Genomic DNA, 14,643 nt, shown 5'->3' with positions numbered 1-14,643 from the left:
ACGCATCGTGTTGGTTCGCGCATCGTGATCACCTAAAATGAACAAAGCAACCTTCAACGAGGCCCTAATAACTAAAGTGGAGAAGCGTCGCGTCTCATCGCTAATACTGGCAAGACAATTTGCTAATAATACCAGTGTATGGTGCTCGCTCTCTTCTCAACCAGGCAGCCCGCACCCACATGTACCTCCTGACCCGCATTTTTTCTTGCTTCAGTATCAGCATCCCCCTTAATAGTAGCAGTCGCCTCTTCTGCTCGGTAGTAAGCGGCCGACCCTCCTTTTTATATGTGAAGTTGTAAACAAGCAGCGGCTTCTCAGCAAGCGGAAGGTACATAGTCGCAGTTTCGCACACAATATTGCTGCTTGAAATTAAGCTTGATAAATACACCTCGGAAAGAAATGTCGCTGTCTAATTAGACTCAGATTATTTTTATTTTAGTGTTCTGTAAGTTTAAGGGCATATTTTATATGCGGTAACAGAGACAATACATATCGTTGAGAGTTATGTTGTCTGGCAACCCGGAAAGCGCGGCGCGAAAGCGCCGCTCCTTTTTTTTCGTACAGGTGCTCGCGCGTCGGCGGCAACGCGGGTGTTTGCCGCCCGTCGCGTTTTTCGCTCGCGAAAAACGCGCCATGCGGTTCCAGCTTTAAATGATCCTCCACTCTTGTTGTCTGGCCGCTGTGTTAATGCCAACATACTGGCGACACTGAGCGAGTCACGAAACGAATTCTTTGCTACGCGATGTAGATAGGCTGACAGGAGCATCGAAGCAAGAAACCTCGAGAAGGGATGCAGGCGACCGTCCGTAAACTAAGTATTATGGCGAGTAGCCGGTGGTGCGCTGGACGGCTGTGTTGTAGGCGAATGTGACGAATGGTATAGGCTTGTCCCCATTTTTGTGGTCAGGTTGAATATGTACGGCGATCATATCGGCAAGCTGGCGATGAAATCGCTCTGTAAAGCCGTTAGTTAGTGGATGGTAGCTCGAAGCTTTTTTGTCGGTGGTACCAGAGGCACGCAGGACTTTTAAAAGTTGTGAGAGGAAAGCTTTTCCACAGTCGCTCAGCAGTATCCGAGGAGCACCATGGCGGAGAATGATAGCTTGAAGGACGACGTCAGGCAACATGCGAAGCCGAGCCAGTGATCACTGATGTCTCAGCGTAGCGCGTCAAGTGGTCGATGGCGGTCGCTATCCAGCGATTGCCAGCCGGAGTAGCAGGGAGGAGCCCGTAAAGATCGATACCAACAACCTCGAATAGTGCTGTGGGACACGGAATAGGCAGTAATTCATCGTCTAGAGGAGAGGTTGGGAGTTTGCGACGCTGACACAGTGAATAGGAACCAATGTACCGCGCTACAGAAGTAGAAAGTCCAGGAAATAGTAGCGGCTTCGAATGCGACCGTAGGTTTTATGGAAGGCGATATAAGCAGCCATCATGCCATCGTGGAATGCTTAGGATGGCCAGCCGTCATGTTATCGTGGAATGCTTGGAGACATGGGCTCGAAGAGAGCGTGGTAGAACGGGCACCCAGCGGTGACCATCGAGGTGGTAAATGCGCCGATACAGCACGCGATTGTACAGCTTGACTTGTGCGAGTTGGCGTCGAACCGCGCGTTCGGTGGTGTTGTGCCTTTCGTCAACGAGTCCGCCTTTCGTCATCGACCTCGAAGTCACAACAGTGGGCATGACGCATCAGAGAGGAAGTTTACCATACACCGACAATATGGGTCAGCTCGTTGGCGAGATGCGAAAGTGAGATCATCGTCCCGAGAAAGGCGGTCTATTGAGGCTAGAGAGGAAACCCGCGTAATAGATACATCCCAAGAGATGTTTTGCGACAGAGTTGCTGAGATGTCGAGCGGGTGCGCAGGAAGCCGCCAACGAGAAAGAGCGCCAGCGTCTTGGTGTTTTTTGCCAGACTTATGATGTCAAAATCACACTCACGCAGGCGGAGAATCCAGCGACCCAGGCGTCCGGTGGAGTTCTTGAGCGCAGAGAGCCAGCACAAGGCGTGGTGATCGGTAACAATTGTATGTAAACCAGCACACTAACCAGCAAACCAGCATTTCATGTGTCAATGTAGCCCTGTAGTCGAGGGCCAGTTCCACCACTGGCACTGTGTCGGAGCTCATATTTCATGGGACATTACGTATGTCAGCATTAATAATAATAATAATAATAATAATAATAAAGTTTATTTCTGCCTCAAAGATACATGGACAGAGGAGCTGCAGAAAAAGCTGTAAAAAAAATACAGCTTGACAAAGCCGCAGCCCCCATTTTACAGGCAGCAGCAGAAGACAAACAACGACTCAACTTAAAGTGTCGTATAAACGAAACAAATGCCTCAAAATCACAGTATTTCTTTTTCATTTAGATCTTAACACAAGACAGTCAAAATATATGCAGCATAACCCTCATCCTAGTAATTCAGTGCTTCTTGTTCGAACCTACGCCTCCGAGCAGCTCCATATCTTACAGAGTACTCAAAATTAATCCACTGCTTTCTTCCAGCCAGCTGTTTTTATTCCTAATGAGGCCAGAAAAGCGAGGAAGATGCGAGCAACGCTCAGAAATATAAACGTGAGCGCGCACAACCTTCTCGCACACCTTGTGCCGTAGCGCTGACGTGCGTCTTGTATAATGTAGCAGAATCAATTGTAAAGGCGGAAGTGCACGGCTGGGTACATGCGTTTAAGTTCATGAACTTGATTTGCGCCAAGAAAACCTCCCCAATTGTTCGCACATGCTTCATAGGAAGCTTACTGTACCATCAATATACCGGCTCTTTTTACCTGCACCAAATAAAAATATTAAACCATTATAAATCGTAGTAACATCATATTACCATTCGAGTGTTCATATTGGTAACTTCTAGATACGGAGTAAGTTGAGACGTTGTGTGCGTAAGTAAGGAAGCTAGGTTAATCATATTTTCAATTGTTAATCTTAGGTGGCTAAAGAAATTTTGTAATTTTGAGCCAGTCCTATAGGTTATCCAGCTGAACGAAGAAATTTTGATTAAGCATGCTTCTATACGAGTTATCCGAACAAATATTTTCCAATTAAACGCTCTTGGAAAGCGTAACTGACGCGGAACAATAACGTTTGCAAAGGCAACCCCACAGCATTTAGCCTTTTTCGATGGCATCGATAGTATGCCTCCGTGAGCATGTTCCTGGTGGCCAGTCCGCTTTCTATTTTATTAACGCTGTTTTTTCGAAGGCAAGCAATTCAAAGCTTTAAGGTACGTCCTCACTTGCGCAATTAGGCGCGCGCAAGACGGCACGCTTACAAACGCGCGCCGCAAAAGGCACATTCATGGCAAGAATTCTCAGCCGCGCGAGGATGGGTCCCGAACCCATTCTATCGCGGTGCCGCGCTTCCGCAAACCCGAGCGAGCCAATCACAGGCGCCGAAGTCGTCACGTGGGCAGTAAGGCCAATGCTCTCACAGGCGAGCACGACCGGCGTGCGCGCCGTGTTTTCTCGGCGGGCGTCATTCCCACCGGTGTCATTCCCGAGGCATCTCGAGAGAGGGCGAGAACCATCGCCGGCCCGCAGCTCTCCGCAACCGCGAACGCGCAGAGGTGTGGCTCTCGAAACACGGCACGCGTTTTTCACCCTGTCACCTTACGCGCGCTTATTTCCGCAAGTGAGGACGTAACATTATTGTCAATATAGCAGTGAACGTGTGCCGCCGAAAGCTTCCTTGGTCGCAGAAGCGATGCATGATGCAATGATGGTGCAGGTTTAGCGCGTCTCTGGCATCAAGACAGCGAGCTGCCGCCGAGGGAAGGAAGATAACGAAGGTGAACATTACGTAAGTCATCATGGAGCCGTGATCATGGCGAAATCTGCGTCGGCGATCTTGACATCTTAGGCGCTTTTTTTGTTGGTTTCGCGTTAGGAAAGAGATAATGCTATAAATGCAGTGTCATTTGTTTTTGTCTCGTGTATTTTAATATGGGTTTCAATGAATTCTATATGCCATTCGTCTGCCGGAGTAGGTATAAGCGGGGAAATGTGCGATCGTTCGCTCACACACACACACACACGCACCCAAACACATGTGTGTGCACACGTACACGCACAGAGAGACACAACACATGTTCACCCAAATAGACATTCACACACGTCCACGCATGCACACATGCACAAGAAAGTTACAGAGGCACTAAAGTCTCCTTACGTGCATAGGTTGCGAAAGCGTTCTGGGCATGTCGACTATATCGACGTCCATACACTCTTAAAAAATTTTGTAGTAGTTCGAGCTTATCTTGTGCCACAATGATAATTGTCACCTATCCTGCTCGCATTTCCTTAATGCTGTGAGTCCGATACTTCGAGGTCACGAAGTAGCGAGCGCAAAGTTTTCAAGAAAGGAAGTGCAAGTAAGGCAGATGGCGATTATCGTTGGGACACATGATACGCCCCAAAGGGTGCAAACATTGTGAAGAGTTTACTGTTTCGACGTCCGTGCCGTGTAACATTCTCACATAACGTCATCACTTGCTCATGTGATCTTGCAACGTCAGGTTCTTAGTTGGTCACGGGACTACGTGATAGTTTGGTCAAGTGCTCGAATTGAGCAAAGTCAATTTTGAGGGTGTGACTACCCGAAATTTGCGAGTGGGCCAGGGCGGATATGAACGTGCACCAACTTATATATTGAATTAGGCAAAGTCAGTTCTGGGAATGCGCCATCCAAATTTTTGGGTTGGAACAAGTAGATTTTTGGAGTGCACCAAGTCGGTTTTGAACATAGGTCAGCTCAATTTTCAAATTTGGCAAAGTCAAAATAGGGTGTGGCCTACCCAAAGTTTTGAGGGTGGGCCAAGTCAATATTCGCTGTGGGCCAGGTCAGTTTTGAATGTGGGTCAACTCAATTTTCGTATTTCGCAACGTCAATTTTGTGAGTGGGCTACGGTGTCCTAACTGCGCCAGCCGTCTGTCCGACGCTGTGGCTGTTCACCATAGGATTTCACAGTAGGAGCCGAAGCAGGTCCAGCACTGGGAAGCCGACACCATTACTTGGTTAAGTGGTTTCCTTGCTATCATGTGTCTACGTGGGACGCTTGCCGAATTTCACGCTTCGTTAGGCATATGGAAAGAAGAATTATGGGTGTAACGTTAAGGGATAAGAAAATAGCAGATTGGGTGACGGAAGAAACGCGAGTTAATGACATCTTAGTTGAAATAAAGAAAAAGAAATGCGCATGGGCCGGACATCTTATGAGGATGGAAAGTAACCGATGGTGATTGAGGGCTATGGACTGGATTCCAAAGGAACGGAAGCGTAGCAGGGGGCGGCAGAAAGTTAGGTGGGTGGATGAGGGTGGAAGTTCGCAGGGGCCACATGGCCACAATTAGTACATGACCGGGGTAGTTGCAGAAGTATGGCAGAGGCCTTTGCCCTGCAGTGAGCGTAACTAAGCTGATGATGATGATGATGGTGATGATGATGATGATGATGCATATAAGTCTTTCACCTTAAAACGTACCCACACACGCGCACGGAAATGCACACAAAACACACGTATGCTCGCACACGCATACACGCAGTCGTGCGCACGAAAATCCAAATGCGGAGACAGAAACCCGCGCGGAAACGCAAATGCAAGTACACACGCACGCACGTTCAAGACGTGCACACACATGTACACTCTCCCTCCTTCCCTGCTGCCCGTCAAAAGCTGAATGACACTGGCTCTGCAATTACCGTTCAAACACTGTGTGTAATACATCGATTTGCGCTTTAAATTCGGCACTTGTTTAAACTTGGAGATACTCCACCGATATTTTGAAATAAAATTTTGTAAAATTTCGCCCATTTAGCTGAACTTTTGCACAGCCGTGAAGTTCAACAGAATGGTGAAGGGCATTATTCAGAATTCCTGGGCATGTTCATGCTACAAGGCACAAAAGTAATTTTTTATATAACATAAAGACATGCGCAAGCTTGTAGTTATGCGGTCTGAGGAATATTATTTGATTATGACATCGATGACTTGAGAAATGAGCTATACATTGTTACGTTTTAGGAAGTAAAAATATACCATATAATATTTCAAGGGCACCACTGAAAAAGCAAAATCTAAAACCAAATCTCGATTTTTGCATTTCTGCCATCTTATGGGAGACTGTGGAACTAAATCATGCGTGGTGTTAAAAAATATCGCGGAGAGTGGCATCGAGCCTCTGCCGACATCACGCGAAATGATAGGTACGAGCGATAATGCCACTCGGCCACGGCTTCCAAGGTTTCCGCTGTGATACATTTGCTCGAGTTTTTATATATACCACGTGAATTTGCACAACCGTGTTTCAGAAATCACATTAGGGTACAGTGTTACACCATGCGTAGAGAGTAGAGATCCACATCAACTGAAGGCTGAGCCTCCGGACTAGATATGCTGTAGCCGGTCTTACGATAGCTACCGCAGTTTCATCACAGCAACCGTTTTTGTCTGGAAAATCGAGTACAAATTTTTTGTCGTTTCCATAGGCTTCCATTGCTGAATCTTTGACCTCTCTGGAAACAAGATTATAATTTTCCAAAGCATAATCACTGCATTTGTCTTGTTTGGATTGTCTTCTAGAACCTGTCTGTCACCTGCCTTTTCAAAAATCGACTTGCAATTTTTAAAAAATATGGGGTCTTACGTGCCAAAACCCCCTTCTGATTATGAGGCACGCCGTACTGGAAGACTGCTGAAACTTCGACCACCTGGGGTTCGTTAACCTGCACTTAAATCTAAGTACCACAGGTGTTTTCGCATTTCGCTCCCATCGAAATGTGGCCGCCGTGGCCGGGATTCAATCCCGGGACGCCGTGCTCAGCAGCCCAACACCATAGCCACTGAGGACTTGCGCTTTTAATTGTTCGCCATAAACCAGCTCGTTCCATTGAAAACGTGCAATCTTCGCGCAGCGGCCACTTGGGGCGCTAATTTGTACATGTCCAGAAAAACTTAATATGTTCTTCTTTCCTTTTTTGTTTTTTTCTTGCTCTTCTTTTCTTCTTTCCGTATTTTTTTGTAACATCTCTTTTCTATTGCCTTTTATTCCCCTCACGCCCCTTCTCCAACACAGCATAGCCAGCCGGTGTCAGTACGGGCTAACCTCCCTGTCTTTCTGCCTATTTCTCCTCCTCCTCTGCGTAAATTACCTATACAAAAGAGGCTTCATGAAATAAAAAAGAAGACATTTGATCCAACCGAACGCAACTCATGCTACAAAAGAAGTTCGGTACAGGCTACGCAAAAACAAAGATTTCAAGCCGCAATAACAAGTCCTAGTATGGAAATTCATGCCGAGACAATGCCAACAATAAAGCTTGCCAATTCGAATATTCGAACACGGTAACAAATGCTGAAAAAAGTTTAAACCTCCATTATAAAACGAACTAAAGATGTTTTCTGAAGCGAAGCCTTCGTTGCCGACTTCCCGGGGGACAGGCGTCGTTTGTGCTACTGCTGATGAGTCGGCCGGTATCTCGCCATATATATATATATATATATATATATATATATATATATATATATATATATATATATATATATATATATATATACGTGTGTGTGTGTGTGTGTGTGTGTGGCGAATGAAAGCTCGGCAAATGAGCTATGAGAAATAAATAATGACTGACAAAGTAGCGTCAATTAGCTCAACATTGTTTACGTAATCAAACAATACAAAGCTTGTGAATGACGTGGTACATAAGGATTAACACATCCTGAAATTTCTGTTGCGAAGTGTGAAGCAAATGAACATAATCATTGTAAGAGGTTGCATGATGCGTGGGAAGAAAGTAAACACAATTGCACGCATCGCCGTTTGTTCTGTAGCAATTAGTTAACTCACTTTAGCATCAATCTGCTAAATTCAAACATGTGGCCTTGAATCTGCAGTTTTTCATCCTTTCATATAACTGACAAAATTGTTGTCGCTTTATTCTCCTCAAGTACATGTTCATAAGATACTGAACATTGAGCACATACGTTTTGATCACAATGAACGAAGCTGCAGAATGTGAATACAGTTAGCGTATACTGACCTGTCCAGTCGCCGTTCGTAGTCAAGTGTAGCGTGAATGTGTTGTCCGCACCTTTAGAGCACTGCATCGAAGAAAGAAATCATCCTGGGATCAGTTTAAGAGTAGGTGTCGATTAAGCCAAAGAGAAATGTGACATTGCTATATGAAAGCCTGTGACTGGCGGCACATTGTGAGAGAAAGAGCTCGAGTATGACATCTGTTGTGAAGAGCAAGAGACATCAAGTAGAACAATACTGTCACCTTTCCTGACATGCACAAAAAGGTTGAGCACTCTTAAGAGTGCCGTTTTGTGTCATTGATGCCACCCTTGCCAAACAAAATAGATCATGGATACTTAAAAAAACGGCAATAAAGAAATCACGAGGAAAGATCTGTATTATAACTCAAAGGATAGTGCCTTGCTATTTCATGCCTGAGCTGGCTGCCGGAGGACAAAAAGATGACCGCGCAAATATGAGTCCCAGGCTGACGCATGTGAAGAAGGCAACTTTGCACCCGGTGACACTTTTAGCAAATATCCACCTGCGAGAAACATTGCCATTTAAAGAAGATTCAAATAATTACTGGGTTGTTGTTCAAATAAGAGACGTTTAGAGTGCTGATGAGCAAAAACTTGGGTAAGAAATTGATAGGACCAGAGCTACTGCAAGCTAGCGTAACGGTACATTATAGTGATAGTGGTTTTACATTCGAAAGTTCAGATTGATATCAGGTAGACAAAGTGCTAGATGGCGATAGAGGTAGTACAGGTAGTCCACGGGTGAAACCACAGGTAGTCTTTCGGTTTTCTTTTCTCTGTGTTTCTTTTGTCGCCATGTCATAAACAAAATGGACAAACAGACGTAGTAAGAGCGTAAGTTTTGGCATGTTGGTAATCCATAACTTTTACTTTTTTAGCGCACGAAAAGGGACGAGAGAAGCGTCAATGTAAGCGTCATCTTTTCAGCGCCAATCAAGCTGTCCAACTTGTGCAAGGTTAGTTCCTGTGGTTCTGACAAGCCGAGTTGCCGGACAAATCACAAGGAAGGCTATGTTCTTTCTGAGAACAATATCGTGTATGAACTGCCCCTGTCTTATGGCAAAAAATACATCGGCCAGACGGGAAAGTGCGTAAATGATATGCTGCGTGAACACGCAAATAATGCGCGAACTGGAGGAGTGGGGCATCTGGCTTTTCACTGCAGAAAGCATGGGCGCAGTCCCATTTATAATTAGTGTATTGTGATAGGAAGAAGCCCAAAGCAATTGATTGATTGATTGAAAGCATCTTTATTTGCAGGATATTCGTAGAACTCATGGGTGGGCCGCCTATTCCGATAGCCCACTGCTTACTGCTGCTGCGCTGGCCCTCCCCACCAGCCAGTGCTGACGGTCAGGGTCATCGCTGAGCAGAATAGCCTCCCACTGCTCTTTTGAGGAATTTGGGATGGGGTCAACTATGGGATTAAACTGGCAAGCCCACACCATGTGGTAGAGGTTAGCTACCTCTCCACAGTGTTGGCATTGCGGGGAGTATAGTGAAGGGTACCACTGGTGTAACTTAGCTGGCGTTGGGTATGTATTAGTTTGTAGCCTCCGAAGAGTGTTCTCTTGCAACTTATTGAGGGATTTATGTGGTGTTGGGTACTCCTTCCTGGCTGTTCTGTATGATGCGAGATTGTCAGCATACACTGCTAAAGCAGTTAGGTCCCAGCACTCTTCACGGTAACACGTGAGGTTATTGAAGCGGCAAAAATCGCTAGTTTGGGGAACGCTTGTGTTAGCGCGCTTTCAATCGATCTTTCAAAAAAATTATTCGATTTTTTAAACGTGACATAAAGGGTGGCTTGATGGAAATAGCACTTTATTCTTCTTGGTACAAAAATTTTTTGGGCTATGCATGGTCGCCTTTTTCATCTTCGATATCAACTTAACTTGCCATTACATATGTCTCGTTGCTGTCTTACTTGTTCAAAACCAGTACATATGTGCACGCGTGCGCTGCTGTCTGTCCCCTATGTATTTGTGTACCGCTTCGTAGAATAAAAAGCAATTGTTGGAAGTTGTCCGCGCCGTATTTCTGTCTCTCATCCTTTTTCGTTAGCTAAAAACGTAAAAGACGTAGTAAAGCCTGATGAAATCAAGCCACCTATGTGACTGTATGTCACTGCCCGGTTTCTTAGGGGATATCAATAAACATCATGATCATCATCACTATAAAAACTTTCGCAAGCCTAAATTATATGCAAAATGATCTTGCATTTCACTCCTATCAAAATACGGCCACCACGGCCGGGACTTGATCCCACCACCTCATGCGTAGTAGCACAACACCATTACCGTTAATGCACTAGCGCAGAAATATTCAGTTCGTCTCTCCCTTACTGCTGAAATGACGATGCGTTCAATCAAGATCAGAGCTAACCGTAATTTGGCACCTGGCCTTCGAAAGGAAGCGTTAGAGAATCTTCAAATTAAGCCACACTTCAAGGCACAGGAATTTTAGACCATGATTAAGGCTTGCGTTGGGGTTAGTTGAAGTATCATACTTGCGTTTTAAAAAGCAGCGAGCAAAGTTCAACCCCAGGGACGAGAACTTCGTATGTGCAGTTTTCGCGCCTGTGGTTGAACTTTGCGGCGCTGCTATTTAAACACAAGCCAGACCGTGAGTCGCACTTTGATGAACTGCAGGCCTAATACGGCAAATTGAGTGATTCATCTGACGCCAGTTATTTTGATCTGCATGACCATTCTGAAATGTAGAATCACAGAACTAGACTTTCGCGGCGATTTCATTGAATCTTCAAACATAAACATTGTCCGTAAAGCGTGGTACTAAGAACTTAATTGGTGTAATTAGTGTTTTATTGAACGAATTGCTTTATTATTTTTGCAAATTATATTTGCATGGCCAGGTAATGGTCAGCAGTGACATACCTTTACTACGTTTTGAGGGATTTATGAAAAAGAGAGCTGGCAGTAAGAACCACACCGACAGAATATTTTGTTGTATGCATGTGCAGATTGTTCTTTTTTGATAGAAGTGAGAAGTTCCCTGAAAATTACGGATTTTTATGTTTTTCTGACAGAAAACAGCGTGACTCTACAGAAGTTTAATCGCTAGAGTTGATCTTTTTATCTGCTTACTGTACGTTTATGGTGTTACGGAACATCATACTACAGTATGGAGATACCGAACGCAAAGAAGCTCACTTACCGATGTTACTGTGAATGGATGCCACTCCATCAGCGATATCTTCGGGCAGTTGAGTAGCACATACTGCAAAACAGCAGAGAGAGGGCTCAGTGTGTCATATGGCTGCATTATTAAGATTTAGTTTGATTGTATGAGCCACAAGACATTATCGAAAAAGAACTAAAGGGTTCCTTAAGATCTCTCTTAACAGGTGAACGGCAAAAACCTATTCTTCCTCTTCTTATCATTCGCCTCTTTCTCTTGCGTCTTCTTTTTCTGTTCTTTCCTTTAGTCATTGCTGCTTCCTGCTGAGCATCTTTAGTCATTTACAATCAATTGTGGTCTTTACAAGCCGTCATTAGACACGTTGGTCATATCATAGTAGTCATTACAAGTGCTTTCAGGCATTATTAGTCATTACTGGTTATTACTAAGCAACTTTAGTCACTTCTAATGAACTGTAGTCATTACAGGTTGACACTACACCTATTGGTCACTTCGTAGTCATTACCAGTTATTACAAGTCATTTCAGTCATTATTAGTCATTACTGCTCACTACTAAGCATTTTAGTCATTTGGGATGAATTATGGTTCTTACAAGCCATCGTTAGACATATTGGTCATATCTTAGTCATCAGTACTCATTACATGTCATTTCAGTCATTATTAGTCACAACTGGCCACTACTGAGGATTTTTAGCTATTTCTAATGAATTCCAATCGTTACAATTCGTCGTTAGATATATTTGTCATTTCATTGTCATTAGTAGTCATTACAAGTCATTACTGGTCATGACTAAGAATTTTAGTCATTTCTAATCTATTGTATTCATTACACGTTGTTGTTAGACATATTGGTCATTTCATGTCATTACAAGTCATTTCAGTCATTATTAGTCATTAGTGCTCGCCAGTAAGCATCTTTATTCATTTGTAATCAATTGTGGTCATTACAAGCCGTCATTAGACATATTCGCCATTTTGTAGTCAGTAGTATACGTTACAAATCATTACTACTCATTATTAGACATTTCTACTCAATTCTAATCTATTGTGATCCTCACAAGCCGTCGTTACACATATTGGTCATTTCGGAGTCATATATAGTCATTGCAAGCCACTAGTAGCCATTATTGGTCATTACTAGTCAATTTTAACGTCTACCAATCTCTATTATAACGTTATCATTCACTGACTATCACTATCAATAATTTCTCATTCTTAAATCTGTATTTCATCTGTCTTCATATGGCGTGATGACGCTTCGGCGGGCACTCCGGCGGTCAGGTCTGCTGACACAAACTTCACCATGAGCCTAGAAAAGCTTTCGCCTTAAAACTCGCTAACTGTGTGTTGCATTCCCCGAGGCATTTAAGCGATTGATTTGCGTGACCTGAACGGTTTGGCGAGTATAATACCTTGCAAGAATACGGGGAACGTTTCTGTGCCATCTGGAATAATAGGGACTTTTAGCGCGTCCGGTATCCGGGAAAGCGCGGGCGGTTTTCCGGTTTAGTAGGGGCGTAAAGGTGAGCGCCCGATTGGTGGCGCCAGCTGGTGGCGCAAAGCTCAACCACACAACCACAGAGCTAATTACTGTATTCTGCTTAGCTGCTCGGGTAAATATTCGACAGTGGCGCAATCGTGTTCACAATTACGCCGCTGCCAAAAATTTGCACGAGTGGCGAAGCAGGATATGGTGAGTTACTGCAGTTTTAGCTATGCGTTTGTCTGGTTGAGCTCTACAACACCAGGCGGCTTCACCGCTCACGTTTACGCCCCGACCATCCGGTAACCCGCCCAAACCGCTCCCGTTTACCGGATTAGCGTACAAGCTAAACGTCTCTAATGTTCCCTACACGAACGCTAAGTAAGACCGGCAAAGGAAGACCTGTCCGGAACTGCTCAAGGTGTGTACACATTTTTCCTCGTGTCTGCGGACCCCCTTTCACCGCAGATATAGACACACGTAGGGGGCTCGTCTATGTATACGGTGCATTCTTCCCCTACGGCCAGCGCGTAGGTTGTGTAGATGTTAGAGGTTAAGAACCAGCACAAAATTTAGAGAGGTATGAGGGAGGACGCAAGACATGGTATTTTTTATACTTTATCTAACACCAAGCCTAAGAGCAGCGCCTACAGCTAGCGCATGGTTGTACTACACTACACCTAGCAACACTTATAGGAGGCTGAAGCCGACGCTGATAGCCCTTTGCCGTCCCAACCAGGTCCATTGGTGATCGCGAAAGTATGCAGAATAGCCGCGCGGACACCTCTTGCTCATCGGCATGTCGCGGGAAGCTTATCCATACCTCAGCGACGTGCTAGCGGTGCCTTTTCTGTGTTTTCGCCGTTGGCACTGGAGTTTCTTCGCTTGCCGTGCCGCTAGGGACCAGGCCCATTGGCAGTGCTGAGTGCGCCAAAGTTCATTAAGCCTGTCTTCATAACTCACACGGCAAAATTGTACTTCTTGCGGCCGGGCACTCGACGGCCTTTGGAGTCTGAGCGCTAAGCAGCCCGCTAGATTAGCGAGGCGGCTGCTGACGCGGGCCTGCAGCTCGAGAACCCGAACGCTCGGTAGACGGTTCTCCTGTAAGGCTAGGAAGCACCGCAAAATGCGAAAAATTCGACGGCATTTTACGAATGACTTTACCACGTTGCAGAACCATCTAACAGCGTTTTTTAGCATGAGAAACACAGACCTCGCGTTAAAATTGCGGGTCACTTCCTAGTTCAGTTTGGCGTGCAACAAATGGGACATCTATTACATCACTTATGATTCACTCTCGTAAACTCGAAGGACGTATAGACAACGTTAGGCATCTGATAGCACTGTTCTACCGATTTCCTCAGAAGTCCTTATATGCATATAGTCCGCGGCAGCGTGAAAACGGAAATACTGAAACGGAAAGACTGACAGCGACTGACAGCGACTGACAGCGACTTTTACAAGTATACAGATCATGTCTGGATCTTATGATGAAAATGCGACTTTATCAATCTTATATAAACTAGAATAGAATATCTGGCTCTAGACCAGGGCCCGTATTCACGAGAGCTATTCCGCTTGAATCGTTCTTAAGGGAATATTTTAGCTGGATGTCATCTAATATTATGATAATTGCGGCTGTCTTCCGAACCGGAAAGTCTCGGACAGCGCGAGTTTTGTCGGGATCAGGCTGTACTCCGGAAGCGTAAACGAGGTGGCCCAGAACAGTAATTTGGCGGCGGCCGAAACGACATTTGGACGAGTTAAGTTGCAGCTTCGCCTTTCGAAATACATCAAGTATAGCTGTTAGACGCTCAAGGTGAGTGTCGAACATGGGCGAGAAGACGATGACGTCGCCGAGGTACGAGAGACATGTGGACCATTTGAAACTACGGAGCAAGGAGTCCATCATACGCT

The 14,643-nt window shown here is 45.0% G+C and overlaps 1 protein-coding gene across 2 annotated transcripts in view; it reads right to left on the bottom strand.

The window, feature by feature from the left end:
• LOC135900504 (NADPH oxidase 4-like) overlaps nucleotides 1-14,643 on the bottom strand; it is a 284,789-nt gene that overhangs the window by 56,204 nt on the left and 213,942 nt on the right. For both annotated transcript variants that reach the window (XM_065429988.2, XM_065429987.2), the window contains exons 11-12: nucleotides 11,258-11,320; nucleotides 8,062-8,122 (exon numbers count right to left, since the gene is read on the bottom strand). In XM_065429988.2, the coding sequence (XP_065286060.1) occupies nucleotides 8,062-8,122; nucleotides 11,258-11,320 (124 nt within the window). The remainder of the gene's footprint in view (nucleotides 1-8,061; nucleotides 8,123-11,257; nucleotides 11,321-14,643) is intronic.

The sequence above is a fragment of the Dermacentor albipictus genome, chromosome 5 (assembly GCF_038994185.2).
Source record: "Dermacentor albipictus isolate Rhodes 1998 colony chromosome 5, USDA_Dalb.pri_finalv2, whole genome shotgun sequence".
Lineage (NCBI taxonomy): Eukaryota > Metazoa > Arthropoda > Arachnida > Ixodida > Ixodidae > Dermacentor > Dermacentor albipictus.
Note: the sequence above shows the minus strand (reverse complement) of the source record. Positions and strands in the feature narration are given on the sequence as shown.